The 18,388-nt window shown below is 35.4% G+C and overlaps 1 protein-coding gene across 1 annotated transcript; it reads left to right on the plus strand.

Annotated features, from left to right (window-relative positions):
* The first annotated feature begins 3,538 nt into the window (after window positions 1-3,538).
* UMAMIT22 (nodulin MtN21 /EamA-like transporter family protein) lies at window positions 3,539-7,255 on the plus strand. Its single transcript, XM_028226220.2, has 7 exons — window positions 3,539-3,819; window positions 3,936-3,998; window positions 4,349-4,465; window positions 4,583-4,835; window positions 5,034-5,192; window positions 6,405-6,556; window positions 6,678-7,255. The coding sequence occupies exons 1-7, from the start codon at window positions 3,617-3,619 to the stop codon at window positions 6,817-6,819; spliced, it is 1,089 nt and encodes a 362-aa protein (XP_028082021.1). The 5' UTR covers window positions 3,539-3,616; the 3' UTR covers window positions 6,820-7,255.
* Window positions 7,256-18,388: the final 11,133 nt, after the last annotated feature.

Consider the following 18,388-nt stretch of genomic DNA (forward strand, 5'->3'; position numbering starts at 1 on the left):
CCGCCAAAACTGACTGAACCGAAGTGATTTGCCGCATTTTGGACGGATGCGTGATGACGAGCGGACAGTTGTGGATTGATTTTCTCCAATCCGCCAATTTGACGGACGGATGACGGATTTGAGATTCTTTTGGCCGCAACCGAACCGCCAAATCGCGAACACCCCTAGTAATTTATAAGACTTTGTGTTTTCAGTTTGTTTAAATATTCTGTTTGTGTTTTCAATTAAAAAAGAATAAAAATATTCTGTTGAAAATAAGTTTTCAACTTGAATATCTTTTTTGAATTGAAAAAAATAAACGTATTATTTATCTATATATTTTGGTTTTTAAATCTATCTCTAAAAATAATAAATAGAAAATATGATATATGTTGGTTGGTTTTTATTTTCACAAACAGATATAGATGTAACAATACAGAGACATACAATCTCTACTACTGCTCTGTTCATGGTTTTGGTGGTTTGAATTGTTTTTATATTTTAAGAACCACAAATTATAATACTTTATGTGGATGAGGCATATTGTGATTACAGTATGTGGATGAGGCATGCAGTGAATGTGATATTCTAAAGTTTCAAACTTTTTTGCTTTGGATGAGACATGCAGTGATTGTAATATTTTTTTAAGTCGTTGACTGTAATACCTTCTTCATTTTTTTGAGGAAGTACATAAGTTGAATTATATTGAAAATTTATAAAATTTTAAACCGCCAAACCGATTCGCATCTATCTGCCAAACTGCCAATCCGCTCAATCCACATCTGCTGGATTGACGGATAGATGCGGATTGATTTTCTCCAATTCGCCAATCTGGCGGACGGATGGCGGATTGGAGATTCCGTAGCCACAACCGACCCGTGCCCACCCCTAACCCAAACCATTTTCTCAAAAAACACCTTAGAGTTATCCTAGAATTTTACTCCCTCTTTTTTCAACAATGCTATAAATTCACATTTTACACACATAAATACATTAATAATGATATAATAAAGATGGTAAATTCTATATTATTGAACATGTAACTATTAAAAAATCGACATTAATCAAATCAAATAATTATTAGTTGAATTGTGGGGGCTTGATTAACGAGATCTCAAACATTTTTCCTTTTTTTTTAGTTATTTATTTTTAAATAGGAAATAAAATGACTTTTATACCCTAATTTTGATAATTTATTTCCAAACCCTACAAACCCTTACTCTCCCTGACCATTGTCGTCGCCTCCTCCTCTCTCCGACGATCACCGTCGCCTCTTCTCCTCTCTCCAACCACCGTCTCCGCCGCCCCTTTTCTTTCCATTGCCATCTTCTCTCTTTTGCTCGATTACTTCTTTGCTGTATTGCTCCGTCTCCCTAGATTGCGCGCTTCATTACTGTAAACGTGTTTTACTTCTTCATTAATTCAATACTGTAAAATGTGTTTGATTCCTTGGTTATTGTAGGTCTGTTTACACATTATAATGTTTGATTGCTTTGTCTCCTTACCTCCATTTCAGATTGTGTTTTTTTTTACAGTGTATGTATGCATGTATCTGTAAAATATAATTAAATGAAAATTACGTTAAAAAAGTTTGAAGTTAAGTATAAATATTAAGGATTTATGGTTAATTTGTGATGTAATTGAATTAATTTTTTATGTATATATAGGGGATGAATGTTGTTTAAGTTAGAAACTATGTATATAATAATTGAATACAGAAAGAACAAAAGAAAAGCAAAATATGAGGCACAAAGTCAGAAAGGTATTAAAGTTATTTTGCAATTACCGTTAATGCAGTTAGGGTTTCATATTAATCCAAAACCACAGGGATTTGCCTATATTTGAAATATAAGGGGGTAAAGTACTCCATGGCTAAACCAAAGAAGGTTAAAGTGATTTTTGCCTAAAAATGTTTTCTAGCCAAACAAACAGAGCGTTTGAATTTTTGTTAAGAATTTTACCATAAAATAATATATAATACAAAATCAATTCTTGTATGATGAGCGTCATATCTAGAATGAATCTAAACTACATATTTATTTTTTTGAATAAAATTCTTAATACAAATTGTGAGGAATATCTTTGTGGTTTGTGAAGTGCATATCCACTCAACCATGATAGTGACTGGTAAAAGCACCAAAGTAGACGACGTTGGCTATGATGGACTAGAAAAATCTTTCTCCATGTTTGTTAGAAGATTTGAGAAGAGATTTAGAAATAGAAAGGAAAAGGGAAAGGGAAAGAGAAAGGAAAAATGTGTGTAAAATTAAGTGAAATGTAGGTATATTTCATTTATATTTCATCTACCTTTTCATTTTTTTCTTTTCAAATCTCCCAACTAAACACAACGTTAAGAGAAAAGTTAATGATCGCTATATAATTTCTTCAATTAAGCTCTCAAGACATTTATCTATAGAAGGAACATCACAAATGCACTTGTAGGGTCTCTTAATCAAGAAACACCAATTAAAATGGTTCTGAAACCATAATTCTCTGGTACTATAAGTTAAACAATTAACACCAATAAACTTTCTTTGGTGCTGATTTAAATGATTACAGGCGTGCTAGTGCTCAAGACTTCTTGTCTTGTGTTAATATTGGGGCCTTATCTCTGATTTGCCAAGACCCATAAAACAAAAAAATGGAAAAATTATATAGGTCTGGTTGATCAGAAAGAGATATTTATTATTATCTCTGTCTTGTCTTTTTTTTTTTTTTTTTTTTTTTTTAAATTTCTTTTGTTGTTGTTGTTTTCGTCTTGTTTTTATTTTTTATTTCTTTTGTTGTTGTTGTTTTTGTTGTTAGACAAACTCAAGAGTTTAGTACGTCACTACTCGAATAGACTTTTTGTGATGGCGCCATGCCATTGCAAATAATTTTTTTTGGGTGGCAAATATATATATATATATATATTTGCAAAGGCGATGAACAAGAGATATGAATATGGAGGTCACAAAAGATATTTGCAATGGCGTGCTTGCCGTTATTATTATATGTTGTATGAGACCAAAAGAGAAGAAATGGCAAGATAAATTGTGTATATCAATGGAGTTTGTGATGATGGGACACCCCCCTAATATTTGGAATTTTTGTGATGGCATATGTAATGCATTCGAAAATTCCATTTTTTTTTCATGCATTTTGTAGACTACAATTAATGTCAAAGTTACTTATACCCTAAAACCACTTTTACCTCCTTTGAGCGGTACATCATAGGATGCACTAGCATAAAAACCACTTTTAACTGGTCCTCAATGCATATGTTGACAAATAGGAGAAAAGAATAATGCTATACAAATAAAAATTTTATAAATAATTTTCACGTGACACATTAGGATTCTTTTGTTTCATAACAGAACACTTATTGTTGTGGTTCACAATACAACATATGTAATTGCCACGTCATTTTGGATGTGTTTTTTTTTTATATAAATTCTGTTTTTATATCATTTTCCATAAAAGAATTGGTTGATTTGTTGGAGTTTTAATCATGCTATGGAGCTAAATAGTTGAACCCACCTCGATATCAATTGGTGGGGAAAGTGCACCATGCATGGGGTATTCTAGTGCATGGCTTCTCTATAAATTGAACAGCTATGGAATCTAAATTTCCCAAACAAAGCCAAGACAGTTTAAGATGAAGAGTTTACCTAGTTTTGTCATCCTTATGGACAGCAATAAGCCATATATTGCAATGATTTTTATACAGTTTGTGTATGCTGGCATGGCCTTGTTTTCCAAGGCAGCAATAGCCAAAGGAATGAACCCTTTTGTGTTTGTTGTTTATCGGCAAGCATTTGCCACAGTTGTCTTAGCTCCGTTGGCTTTCTTCATTGAAAGGTTGCTATATAACTACTTTCCATTTCTTAGTATGCTACTGTTCTTTAGCTATATATGAACAATGTCTTTAGTTTTTCTTTGTTGGTGATCTTATATCTATCCTCCAAATTCTGCAGAAAGAAGTCTGCTCCCCTCTCATACAAATTAGTATGGAAGATATTTTTGGTTTCCTTATTTGGGTATGTACTAGGTTCTATTGTTGATTTAGAAGTGCTATGGATCCAAAATTCGTACAATGAAAATTTACTCAGAAAAACCAGTGTGGATCAAGATTCATTCTAGTCATGGACCCCACAATACAAGAGTTGAATCACATTATTATTTTTCTGGGTAAATTTATGTATATGAGTTATGGGTCCGTAGCTTTATTCTTGTTTGGACAACCCTTACAACGTTTAATGAGGTTGTTTTTCAGTTTTTTATTTTATTTATTTATTTTTTTTAATGTTTTTGAAGAATATATAACATGTGGAATATGATTATAATATGACAATTATTATAACAAGACCTAGAAAATGTGAAATTTCAGGCTTACCCTGAGTTTAAATCTCTACTATATTGCAATGAACTACACTTCTGCAACATTTGCTGCTGCCACTACAAACACAATTCCTGTCATTACCGTCATGATGGCCATATTATTGAGGTATATTTATATATGTAGTGGAGAAAATAAAATAAAAAATAAAAAAATTGACAAATATATATATATATATATACACAAACATTGTGATTGATAAAGACTTAACTTTTCTGGTATCAGGATGGAAAGCATTACAATAAAGCAATGGCATGGAGTCGCCAAAGTTTTGGGTTCTGTACTAACTGTTTCAGGGGCTTTGGTGTTTGCCTTTGTCAAGGGACCTCCTATAAAGTTCATGAACAATTTCTCGACAAACCCAAGTGAAATTCCAACCCCATCCATCAACCATTGTAATTCGAAAGGGGACTGGGTAAAAGGTTCTCTTATCATGCTCTCTGCCAACACAGCATGGTCCTTGTGGCTTGTTATGCAGGTCCATTTACAATCCATCAATATGCTACGTACTTAAAAACAATAAAAGTATTTAGAATTTAAAATGAGTAGATCAAATTAATTTCGGGTGGGACCTACACCCCATATCAAATTGTGAGTATTTTCTCGTTACATAGCATTTCTGTTTAGAATTCTCTCTCTATATCTCTCTCTCCTAAAGCAGTGATCATGTTTTCAGGTTCCTGTAATCAAGCAATATCCAGCAAAACTACGTCTGACAACTCTGCAATGCTTCTTTAGCTGCATACAATCTGCAGTTTGGGCTGTTGCGGTGGAGAGGAATGCGTCAGCATGGAAGCTTCAATGGGATGTTCATCTTCTTTCTGTCGCCTATTGTGTATGTTTCTTAGTCTATATATTATTGTTCTCTCTTTAAAATGCTTAGGTGTACAAAACATCAATGATTCATCCCACTAGAAATATCACCACTAATAGCATTAATGCATTAAAAAAGTAAAAAAAAAATGAAAAAAATACAACTCCAAGACCAAAACATCACATCATTAATGGCGGGACCCACTGCCACCTAATTAGTGGGAGCACTAATTAGTGCTCCCAAGCATTTTTCGTGTACAAAAATAAGTAATTACGTTTGGCCCACGCACTCTATGTACTTTTCTTTTTATCAATGAAAGAGAAATTAGTATTAATAACCAGGAAAGAAACAATGGTCCTAAATCCTGCAAATGCTATATATAAATAAACCAACTCCCACACAAAATTAAAGATATTGACAAGATGTCAACCTAATAATTCTGCCCTATAATAAGTCCAGCATTCTGTATTCAAATTCTGTGTATGTGGTATTTCTGTTCTCTTAAACGTCCGATTTTTCTTAGGACATTGGATTTGATGACTTCATTGGTAATATAATATTATGTGCGAAGGAGCAACATTATAGGTTGGCAATTTTTTCATGAAGCTATTCAAATATTACCATGTGGTATGTCCCAACATGTCTAGTTGTTTGTATTTAGTCTGCAAAATGAATACTTACTATTATACAACTTAAAAGTCTTATTCAAGCCTGTTTATATTCTCATCATGAATTTTGTATAAAAATTCTGTAAAAATAGACTTTCTTTTTCTTTTTTTAATACTTTTGCGGTTTCTATTTCCTCCGAAGTGTTAGGAGTATAATAGTGGAGTCATCGACCCATCCTTGTCGTGCTCATTGTCTAGTGTTTAATCATTTGAGGAATATGCTTATTTAAAATATAAGGAAAAAAATATCATTTGAAGAATTAATATGTTGCTCCCATCACACCAAAAAAATTGACATGACCCTATACCTGTGGTCACACACACACATGCACTCGCACTCGCACTCGCACTCGCACTCGCACATACACACATACCCACGTACCCGTACATGCGTGATGTATACTTGCAAATATTTCCCACTCCATGATGTATACTCACTTGCAAATATTTCCCACTCCGTTTTAACCAAGTTCTCATGCACTGAGTCATCCTTCTTTTACATGTATATATGGAATTTAAAATAAAAATTTCTTGAGTTTGACAATTTATTAATGTAAATTGGCAGGGAGTGATTGTCACCGGGATTACGTACTGGTTGCAAGTATGGGCTATAGAGAAGAAAGGCCCAGTATTTACAGCCATGTTCACTCCATTTGCACTCATCATAACAGCAATCTTCTCATCATTCCTGTGGAAGGAGGTTCTTCACGTGGGAAGGTCCATATGCTTACTTATCTATACTCTCCATGTGCTACACGCATATATATGATCATTTCTAAACATTGATTTTAAGGGTTTTTATTTATTTTTTATTTTTTGGTTGTTGAATTTGTGGCAGTGTTTGTGGGGCCATATTGCTGGTGGGAGGTCTGTATGGGGTTCTGTGGGGGAAGAACAAAGAAGGAAAAGGGGAAACAAATGAACAAAAAGCAGAATCCAAAGAGGAAGTAGTGTTGGAGAGCATTTCAACACATCAGTGACTCATGATGGGCATATATGCAAATATAGCTTTCAGTGAGGATATGTTCCCAACAAATTAGGTTGTGCCTAATAGCATATCTTTACTAGCTAGCTAGGGGAATCATTCCTAACTTGGAACAGTATAGCTTGTACAATTCTCAAGTGTTTTGTTTTGTTTTGTTTTAGGGTATTGCTACATCCCCTAAAAATACCCCCCTTAATCCCCATAATTTCCATATCAAGTTAAAAAAAAAAAAAAAAAAAAGAAAAAAGTTGTCCAAATTGGAAATTAGGGGGATTAGGGGGTATTTTTAGGGCTCCAAATCATTTTCCTTTATTTTATTGTGTTGTTGTTGTTGTTTTTTTTTTTTTTTTTTTTGAGAATATCAAGTGTGTTTATAACGAGATGCAAATGAAAAGCCGTGGTGTAAGTTTGCACCCTCTATGTATTGATAATTTTTGTTTCCCTTTTCCCATTACATGTGATTCTCCCTTATTTATTTATTTATTTATTTTATATATATTAATAATTGTTTATTGCTTGAACTTTCTCTTCCTTTTGTTTTGTGGTCTTGAATTAGATTATTGGTGAGGGTTAAAAGTCAAATTTTGATTTTCAACCTATTTTGGATTATATTATCTTTTTATTTTTTTATAATTTTTTTTTTAAAAAGTCAAAGAAAACAAAAAAGTTATTTTTTAATTAACTTTTCAAAATAACCTTTAATATTTTATGTTGTTGTTCATATTATTATAAATTAGTAACATCGCATTTGCTTTGACATTCTCTTCCTTCTGTTTTGTCATTGTGAATTAAACTACAATAAAAGAACTTGTGTTTTACGTTTCGGTTCATATTACTATAAATTAGAGGTGATAAATGAATCAAACAGGTTGAGCTTGACTCGTATTCGACTTATTAAAAGCTCGTTTGAGCTCAGTTCGTTAAATAAATAAATTAAGTTTGAACATATTTTAGACCTCGTTATGGTTTTCAAACTAAGCTTGATCAGTCAATTGCTTGTTCGGTTCGGTTTAATAACTTAAAATTATATAAAATATCAAACTGTTTAAGTTTGGCTCGAAAAAAGTTCGTTTGAGATCGGTTTGAAAGTTTAACGAATTAAGTTTAAATAAATTTTAAAACTTGTTAAAGTTATCAAACTAAACTTGAACAATTAACTATTCAACTTATTCGATTCGTTTACCGTTTCATTTATCACCGTCACTAGAAATCAATAACGTCGTGACCACATATGGTATGTGGTCAATCTATAACTTGGATGCTAGGCTTTGTGGAAAGCTTAGGATTCGGTACAATAAATTGAAACTGAGTTAATAAATCATTTTGAGTAGGGATGGTCATGGATTGAATTTGGGATGAGTTTGTAATAATCCACCTCTGTCTTGTATTATATCAAGGGCGGGAAAAATTGGGGGTGGTAGTGACTGGGCGAGAGATGAGTAAATTTTATAAGTTGAAGAATGAAAATATTAATAAAAATTACAAAAAATATAATATATTATGAAGAATAATTTATACTTAATAGAACTATAAGATATAAGATAAAAAAAATGAATAAAAATTAATGTTAAGTATAACATTTTAGTGTTTTAATTTTATTATAGTGCAAATATGTATATATACATATATATAAATATATTTAATAAATATAATCGGTGCGAGAGTCAGGTAGAACGGAGAGGGGAAAGCAAAACCTATCCCGTACCTAGGAATGGCAAAATGCCTTGATCTGCTGAGCCCCCGGCTTCACCTGACCCTAATGGGCTGGGTTTGAGAGTGATTGAATAGGATAGGATCAGATTTGGGGAAACTTTTAAAAAATAAAATTGGGTTCGGGTCAGGGGTGGGATAGAGTAATTTTTTTACCCGACCCGACCCGCAAATATAGTAATAAATAAATAATAATATTGCATATATATGTAATGTGTACAAAATATTGTTGAATTTTTATAGAATATATATATATATATATATATAATATCTATTGAATTTTTATTATGTTATATACAATATAATTTTAATATATATTGTTTTTTAAATTATAAATAGCATTTTCTATTTTTAATTATTAAATTTTGATATTATTGTTAAATTTCTTATTGTGTTACGGATGGTGTAGGGTCAGATTGAGGGTTATATTTGTAGATTTGAGTGGGGGAGGGGGAGAGTTCCACGAGAGTCAGGTAAGGGGTGAGGGCAAGCGGCAGAAATGGGGATAAGAGTGAGGTAGAGACCCTCCCCTCATAACCTAACCTACTTATTACCATCCTTATATGTCCCACTTCCTTAATGGGACGAAAAAAATTCGAACGGGGCAAGAATGAGAAGGCAGAGGTGGAGTAGAGTAAGAGAAAATGACCATCTAATTTTGAGAGGGTCTCTCCACCCTTTAGGGAGAGGAATCTCTACATTGTCACCATAGAATTCCCGTTCTTCGGTACCAATTTTCCTTACTGTGGAGCAAGAAAACAACCACCTACACAAGGGCCTCATTGAAGATTGCAAATTTCTCCTTGAAAGGCTCAATTTGTTGTTTGACTCATTCAAGGAGGAGAAGTTATTCCATGGCCTTGGGGTAAGTCGATGTAGTGCTCCAAATTAACTTTCATTAGCTAAAGCAATAGGTTACACTGATTTTTTTTTTGGGATTGTAGGAGACAACAGATATTTGTCAATTTTTAAATGGTACCGAGCAATGGTCTTGGACGTGAAATAATTTTCTTGATGAGAGGGGATTTTTTTGTAGCAGGAGGGAGTTAGAAAAATATATTAAAAAATATTATAGCCAATTTCATCAAATTTCTGTGATTGGTATATAACCATCATCAATAAGGTTGTGATTTTGTTGTTTAATGAAGGATGAAAAAATCAAAGGTTCAAGTATGTTTGGTTATATTTTCATTTTCGGTTTTCATTTTTTTTAAATATAAAAAATTTGTTTGGTGAATTATTTCTGAAAATTTTTCTCATTATTTTTGAAATTTTCAAAATTGCTTCTACACAAAAAATATAACAATTTTGAAAATGATGAGTGTTTTTTGAATTTAATTGTTTATGTTTTCAAAAATAAGGACAATGAAAATGGAGAAAATGAATAACAACCAAGTAGGCCACCCTTTCCTTTGGTCAAATATGAAAAGAGGTTTAATTTCAGGCAAGTATTTGTAATGGGCCCATGAAATTCCTAAAAAGACAACTTGGGCTGGGAGCCATGTCCAAATTACTTGTTCAGCTTAGTAATGTCAGGATCATTAATTTTGTTAGGATCAATCTTTTTTTTTTGGTTGAGTTTTCTAAACTTAAAAAAAAAAAAAATTCAAAAATTAGTTTAGTGAAGAAAATAAATTAAAAATAAAATATTCTCATTATTTTTAATATTTTCTCTAAATATGCAAAAAAAAAAAAAAAAAAGTCTTTGACAAACAGGACAAGGTAACAATTTAATCAATTTGAATTGAAAATTTTAAAGTAAGATGGTAAGAAAACTCCTTGTGAGTCTCTTACATAGATTGGATTTTACTCGTAAATGTGAAGAAAATTTCAAATCAAATTCTTATTCCTCTCCATTATGGTCATGTTGGCCTCTTACATTGGATTGGATTTTCTTTCATTTTGAGACTAAGTTGTCGAAGAAAAAAAAAAGAGTATTGTTAAAAATTTTATCAAAATTTTTTATCAAATATCTCATATGTGTGTGAAAAAAGAGAGTAAAATTTGGTAAAACTTTTGAAATTTTTAACATTTTTCAAAAAAAAAAAAAAAAATGAGTGTGAAGTTTTTGTTAATTAAAAAAAAGAAAAAAGAAGGTTAATTAGCAGAGTGCCTGGGAAGTGTGGACCAGCAGTTGGCCAAACATCTACCAAGAAAAAGCTTTAAAAGCAAAAGCTCTAATGGTTGCATGATTCCAAACAAAGATGTATGATGATGACTCAAAAGTTTGGACATATTGAGTGGGGAAAAAAAAAAAAAAAATGAAGTCCAATAAAGTGAGTGGAAAAGAAAGTATCGTAAATAGTGTCACCTTTAGTTATTGTTCACTTTGCACCCTTTTATTTTACATCAATTTTATTTTAGTATTTTATTTTTCAATTATAACACTTAAACTTTTACATTTATAGTTGAGACTTCTTTTTTTTTTTTTTTTTTTTTTTTGGAATTAAGTTACAATACGACCTTTTGTAAAAAAATGTCCGTTTGGTTTAGTTTTTGAAAAGAATTTTAAGTTTTGACTTATATTTTGAAAGATAAATTATTGAAAAGAATTTTGAAAATTGAAAATTTTTTATTTATGAGTTTTGAAAATAATTTGGGGATGATTTGTATTTTTTTTGTTGTTGTAATTGAATAGATGGGGGTGTGAGAGAAAATTTCATTAATTGATATGTAGAATGCGAGAGAATGAAAGAGGAGAGAGGAGAGAGGAGCGAGAAAAATTGATAGATTGATTTATTCAAAAGTAGACGGGTAAATTATATAAATGGTCCCTGTAGTTTACATGATGTGTCAATTTAGTTTCTGTTGTTTCAATTTGCTCAATGTTGCCCCTTAATTTAACAGATTGTGTCATTTTAGTCCAATAAACAACGGTTATTAAGTTTGGGGGACGGAAAGTCTACATAATGTGTCAATTTGGTTTTTATAGTTTACATAATGTGTCAATTTGGTCTCTATTATTCTAATTTGCTCGATTTTGACAAGGATCAAATTGACGCACTATGTAAACTATAAAGACCAAATTGACACATAGTTTGACTTTCCGTCCATCAAACTTAACAATTGTTATTTATTGGACTAAAATTACACAATTCGTTAAATTAAGGGGCAAAATCGAGCAAATTGAAACAAGATGGACCACATTGACACATCGTGTAAATTACAGGGATTATTTGTATAATTTACCCTAGGTAAAAAAAAAAAGAGGAGAGAGAAGAGAATAGTTTTGAAAATTGATTAACCAAACATGTCTTTAGATTTTTTGATCCAAATGTTAATTTGAAAACTAAACCAAACGTAGTGGTAATTTTTTTTTCCTTCTTTTCCTTCTATATTTTTTCTTCATATCTACTGTATTTTCTAAACTTATTATCACAGCAACCATCCTTTCTCTACTTCTCTTCCACTCTTTGCTTGAGGCCCTCACCCAAGGTTTTGAAAAGCGGTTGCGGTTGTCGTAATTGTGGCGGTGGCGCGGTTGCGGTTGTGGAGGTGTAAGGCGTAACATAACGGTTGCGGTAATTGGAACCATGGATCTTTTTATTTTTTGTACAATTTGAAAAAAACTCATCAATACGTATATTTTTGTGTGTGTCCAGAATCATATTTGTCACGACTCGAACTCGTACCTATAGGCTTAGGTCATGACCGGTCAGTAATTCTGGATTACCTTCGTCCCCAATGACGAAAACAATCATAATATAATAATAGGGCTTAGCGGAAGCAATAAAGAAATGTAACTAAATCCATTAAGCAGTGCATACATGCCAAAATCATAAATATTAAAAAGTCTAAACTTCAATCAAACTTATATACAATATACCCAAGTTGGATTGCTTATATATCATCATTCATCACAAGTTTTAAAGCATCAAAATAAATAAAACAAAACAAAAGATGGGTTAATAGGCTTGACTCCTCTTGAGTCCAAGCACTTCCCTTTACGGAGACACTTAAAAAACGACTTCATAGGAGTAGACACTGAGGTTGCCTTAAACTTGACATCCCACTTGCTCACCTACATATATATAAGGGAGAGGGGTAAGTTAAAACTCAGTGAGTAATATCAGTATAAAAGTTTTATATGAATGAAGTCCAGCATGTTACAAAACATATCTTTCATTTCCGAAACAATTCATGTCAATAAGCAAACCATTAGAATAAACAATCATATCAATCTCTTTGCGATGACAATAATCATTCATCCAATTTACATGGTACATCCAATAGAGTATCAATGAGATAATGTGCTGAAGTCAGTGGGACCACACGGGTCAATCCAATGAAACCATAATAGGTCAATCAATAATTCATAATTCAATGTGAATCATTAAGGTCTAACATCAGAGATCTCTATGTTTCAATTAATCTGATGGCCAATGGTATTGTTTCCCCCGAGTAAGGGTCTATTAATCAATGGGCCACAGTATTGTTTTCTCCAGGCGAGGACCTCACTAATTACAATTCAAAAGTGGCATTCATTCATAGATAACAAAACATAATTCAAAATACCAATCTTGAACAATTTCAAAATATATTTCGAACATAGTTTTATAAAAGACATTACTCACAGGGGGTTAAATCGATATTAGGCCTTGGACGTCCACCTACACAATACACATATTGAAACTCAAATCTCAATCAAACGTTCTATAATCTAATTCCCTTTTAATGTGTTTCTATTTCATTTCCCTATTAAGGTTGTCTAAACAATGACCAAGGATGCTTAAAAGAGCATGAGAATGAAAGCATGCATATAGGAGTGTGTTTCAAAAATGCTGAAAATAGGTGTAGACACCCCATTTTTGACCGACTTTAAGACTCAGACGTCACCGATTGAGCGCTTGGTGGTATTGCATAATGTGCTTGTTCAGAAGTTTCAGAGTTGTGGCCGCGAGCCCTGCCTCCGGACTTCCGAACCCTCTTCTGTGCCTTGTCTCGGTTTGCGAACTAGACTCGGTTTTCTCTGTTTCTTTTCCTGAGGGGAGGGAGAGGTCCCATAGACCATCTCTCAATGTCCGTAGGCTACATTTGGTGGCCGTAGGCCATTTTTCCCATTTCGGAGTCCGGTTTCCGGTTTTCGGAGCCGTCAGGCCGTGTGCCTCGGTTCGGGACCGCTTAACCATCTCCTATTGCTCTAATTTTTGGCATACTTCCTATTTTCTCCCTTTTGAGGGACACTGGGGGCTGAGAAGCCCACTTCGTGGCCGAATGCCACTTTCGGTGCTTAAAGCCCATTTTCGGGACCCCGAACTGCGCGTTTTGGTCCCCGAGCATTCGTTTTGCAACGGTTTTCATTCATTTTTGGCAGGTACCTCTGTTTTATCACCGGGGAGGTCACTGAAGGGTGGGAGGCCAGCAATTGTTGCAGCAACCAGTTATACATCCTCCGACGCCCTCCGGCGCCCGTTTTTCGCACTTCCGGGCTAATGTTGAACACCTTGGGCCCATTTCTCGAACTTTGAACCACATATTTGTGATGTACACACATGAGAGGACCCTAAAAGTTCATGGCCCGCCATTAATTCAACTTGACCCTTTTGACCCCCTCCTTCCGGGCTAATGTTGAACCCCTTGGACCCTTTTTCTTGAACTTTGAACCACATATTTGTGATGTACACACATGAGAGGACCCTAAAAGTTCATGGCCGGCCATTAATTCAACTTGACCCTTTTGACCCCCTCTTTCCGGGCTAATGTTGAACCCCTTGGATCCACTTTCTTGGACTTTTAACCACAGGGTTGTGTTGTACACAGATAGGAGGACCCCACCAGTTGGTGGCCGGCCAGAAAATCTGATTGACCTTTTTGACCCCTAGCCGGCCGGCTAGGGGGTGTGGCCGGCCGGCCACCTGCAGCAAAAGTACCAGGCCGGCCGAGCTCCTTGCACTGTTCCCTTTACAGCTGTGGGGCTTTATCCCCCAGAAAAGATCTTTATCCGGGGGATATTTTGTGGGGGAAAGTTACTCTCATTTTCCCCCACCTTTACACCCCCTTTTTGGCCTATATAGCAAGCAAGATATATCCTTTGTTGGGGTTAGAAAACTTCATCTTCAAGCTTCCATACACAACTCCATTTCTATACCTCTCATTTCCTTGAAAAACCTTAAGTCCTTAAGCACCATTTCTTCTACACCACCAAGCTCTACCACCACCACCTCATTTCCAGCAACAAGGAAGGTTTCTCAAAGGCCAAAGAAGCTGCAAATTGATCCAAGAAGCAACAAAAGTCTTAGGCCTCGTTTGGCAAGAGGCTATTTTAGCCAATTAACCAAAAAGTTACTAAATTAGCCAAAAAGCCAACAACCCATACCAAAAAGTCAAAAATTCTCTTTTCTCTCTACTTTTTGCACATCTTTTCGTAATTAGCCAAAAAGTCATCCCAAACATACAAGTTTTTTTTACCTACATTTTTAGCCAAATAGCCAAAAAGTTACTAAATTAGCCTGTTCCCAAACGAGGCCTTAGTCTTCAAGGGTGAGTAACCTTTCTCTTCTTTGACCCCTTTTCTTGATCCATTTTTAAGCCTCACTTGCTTTTTGTTTCAAGCTCCGGCCCTAACTGAAAAGGGCCCTATTTTGAGCTCATCTTCACTTTTCATTAAGGGCTCAACCCTGTTTGAGCCCCCCATGACACACTTGCTTCATTGATCCTCTTATATGTCATAATTTTGCATGCTATTCTTGGCCCATGCGCAATCTATTTTTGAGCATGTTGTAAACTGATATTAAGCTTATTTTGAGCCCCTCTTCAACATTGAAGAAGGGCTCAACACCATTTGGGACTTCCATGTTATACCTACCTTTATACTCCTCTTTTCTTCCCCATTCTTGCATGCAATGGCAGCCTATCATAATTTTGTTTTTGGCCATTTTACAGTTCTGAAAAAGTGCTTATTTTGGTCCATTCTTCATGTTTCATTTAGGTCCTTTCATGGTTTGGGGCCTCCATAGGTCACTTCATGTTATATCTCTCTTTTATTCCCCATTCTTGCATGTTTAGTTAGCCTACCATGCTTTTATTTTTGGCCATTTTACAGTTCTGGAAATAGTTCTATTTTGGCCCATTCTACATGTTTTATTAAGGGTCTTCGGCTGTTTGGTGAATATTTTGCATACTTCATGTTATAGCCACTTTTGAGCCTCATTTTGCATCACATTTCTATCATGTTTGTATACTGATTTTGAGGCTGCCATATACTGTAAATATTCATATTTTTGGTCCCTCTTCAATGTTGTAGAAGGAAATTTTTCAGTTTGGGTTTTTCTTATATCACTTGCTTCATTACCCCTCTTTTGGCCCCTATTCTTGCATGCCATTTTTGCCACACCTATGCTTGTTGTTTGGCCATGTTTATAACTGTGAAAGTGCCTTTTTTGGGACTGCCTAGCTTCTGTCTTTGCATTACATGTCCATATTGTGCATGTTTGGCATAGCTATAGGGCATTTCGGGTGCCTAAATTCGCATTTCGGGGCAATTCCATGCTTTTGGTGTCATTTCGCCTCATTTCGGGACTGTTTTCCCTCATATTTTAGTGCTGAAATTCCATTAGAATGATTTCTATCCATTCCATGTCATTTCATCGCATTCCGTCATTGCCTCGGTTTGCGTGCCCGTGTGCACGCATTTCGAGGCACCTCTTTTTTATCCGCCGGCATCCTATGTGAGTGTGGCTGAGGCTCACTCATGTTGGTATAAGCCCATATCATGTTTTCATGTCATTTCATCATATTTTGGCATTGCCTCGGTTTGCGTGCCCGTGTGCACGCATTTCGAGGCACCTTATTTTTATCTGCCGGCATCCTATGTGAGTGTGGCTGAGGCTCACTCATGTTGGTATAAGCCCATATCATGTTTTCATGTCATTACATCGCATTTTGCCATTGCCTCGGTTTGCGTGCCCGTATGCACGCATTTCGAGGCACCTCTTTTTTATCCGCCGGCATCCTATGTGAGTGTGGCTGAGGCTCAATCATGTTGGTATAAGCCCATATCATGTTTCCATGTCATTACATCACATTTTGCCATTGCCTCGGTTTGCGTGCCCGTGTGCACGCATTTCGAGGCACCTCTTTTTTATCCGCCGGCATCCTATGTGAGTGTGGCTGAGGCTCACTCATGTTGGTATAAGCCCATATCATGTTTCCATGTCATTTCATCGCATTCTGCCATCGCCTCGGTTTGCGTGCCCGTGTGCACGCATTTCGAGGCACCTCTTTTTTATCTGCCGGCATCCTATGTGAGTGTGGCTGAGGCTCACTCATGTTGGTATAAGCCGATATCATGTTTTCATGTCATTTCATCGCATTTTGCCATTGCCTCGGTTTGCGTGCCCGTGTGCACGCATTTTGAGGCATCTCATTTTCATTGCATTGCGTATGCCATCGCCTCGGTTTACGTGCCCGTGTGCACGCATTTCAAGGCATCTCATTTGCATTGTGTATGCCATCGCCTCGGTTTACGTGCCCGTGCGCACGCATTTCAAGGCATCTCATTTTTAGTGCATTTTGTCATTTTCTCGGTTTGCGTGCCCGTGTGCATACATTTCGAGGCATTTCATTTCCATAGCATTGTATATGTTAGGATTGTATCTTAGTTGCATTTCATGCATATCATACATATTGCATCGTGTCCGGAATAGGAGTTAGCCCGGGCACGGGAAACGAGGTACATTTCGTACTCCGAGTGACGAAATGTGTCTCAATTCCCCAGTCACCGACACTTCGGATTATCCATGATGGAGTTAGGTTTTAGCTGTAGTTTCATGCGCATTCATCCCATATTGAGTGGTGCATTTCGACTCCTCGACCATCATGCCTTGGTATGTGTGATTGGTGGCACGAGGTTCGAGACATGCATATATCTGTGCAAATACATTGCTATGCTCCTTTCCTGCTCTCTGTTGCAGCAAAATCAGGAATCAGCAACTTTTTGGGGCTTGGCACGCATTTCAAGAACAGATGTAAACAGAGGCTAATCGGGGCATTCCGATGGATTTTCACGCAAGACAATTCGGACATGCATCATCCATCAGAAGCAAGGCGGTCCCTGGTTTGCACGCCAGTTTCATTTACTTTCTTAGTTAATTCATTAATTAATTAGAATTTTGTAATATTTTGGACTGTAATATTCTTTTATTCGGGACTGTAATATTTGGACTGTATTATTTATTCGGACCCTCTGCGCGAGGGCACAACTGTAATAAGTGTGCGTGAGTGTGATGTATGTCTTCCAACCCCACGTCTTTCTCCCTTTTATTTATCCGCTTATGATGGTTAGATTAGGGCATGTTTAAATTAGCATACAGTATGACAGGATGTTTGCATCATTCATCTGTATTGCATGCACCGGGCTCGGCGCATCATACTAACTGCATTGTACTTTCAATTCCAAACTGAATACATGATAGTTGTAACATTTCATATGCCATCTTAGAATAGCCGAGCCTGCTATAATTGCATTTTGCATGTGTTGCATTAGGCATTTCTGTATAGTTAGGATCATGCATGATTTCTAATGAATTCCTATTTTGGCTTGGAGTACTCGGTAAGCTTTATGCTTTAGCATCCTTGCATGCGTGTGAGTGACTGCCATGAATAGCATGCTTACCATGAGGCTATATGCTTATCTGATATAACTGCCTGAATGCCTGTGGGTGAAGGTTGGGTTACTTAAATTGGAATAAATCATCAAATGTTTTAAAGCCTACCTGCGGGTAGCAAACCACTTTAAAAAACAAGCATGAAATGTTTCGTTCCAATTCAGGCGACTCGGTCTATATTTGTATGCTGTGCGCATCACATAGCAACCTAGGCTAATAAACCGGAATAAGAACTCACAATGTTTTCAA

This window comes from Camellia sinensis, chromosome 3, assembly GCF_055761805.1.
Source record: "Camellia sinensis isolate YWXY chromosome 3, ASM5576180v1, whole genome shotgun sequence".
Classification (NCBI taxonomy): domain Eukaryota; kingdom Viridiplantae; phylum Streptophyta; class Magnoliopsida; order Ericales; family Theaceae; genus Camellia; species Camellia sinensis.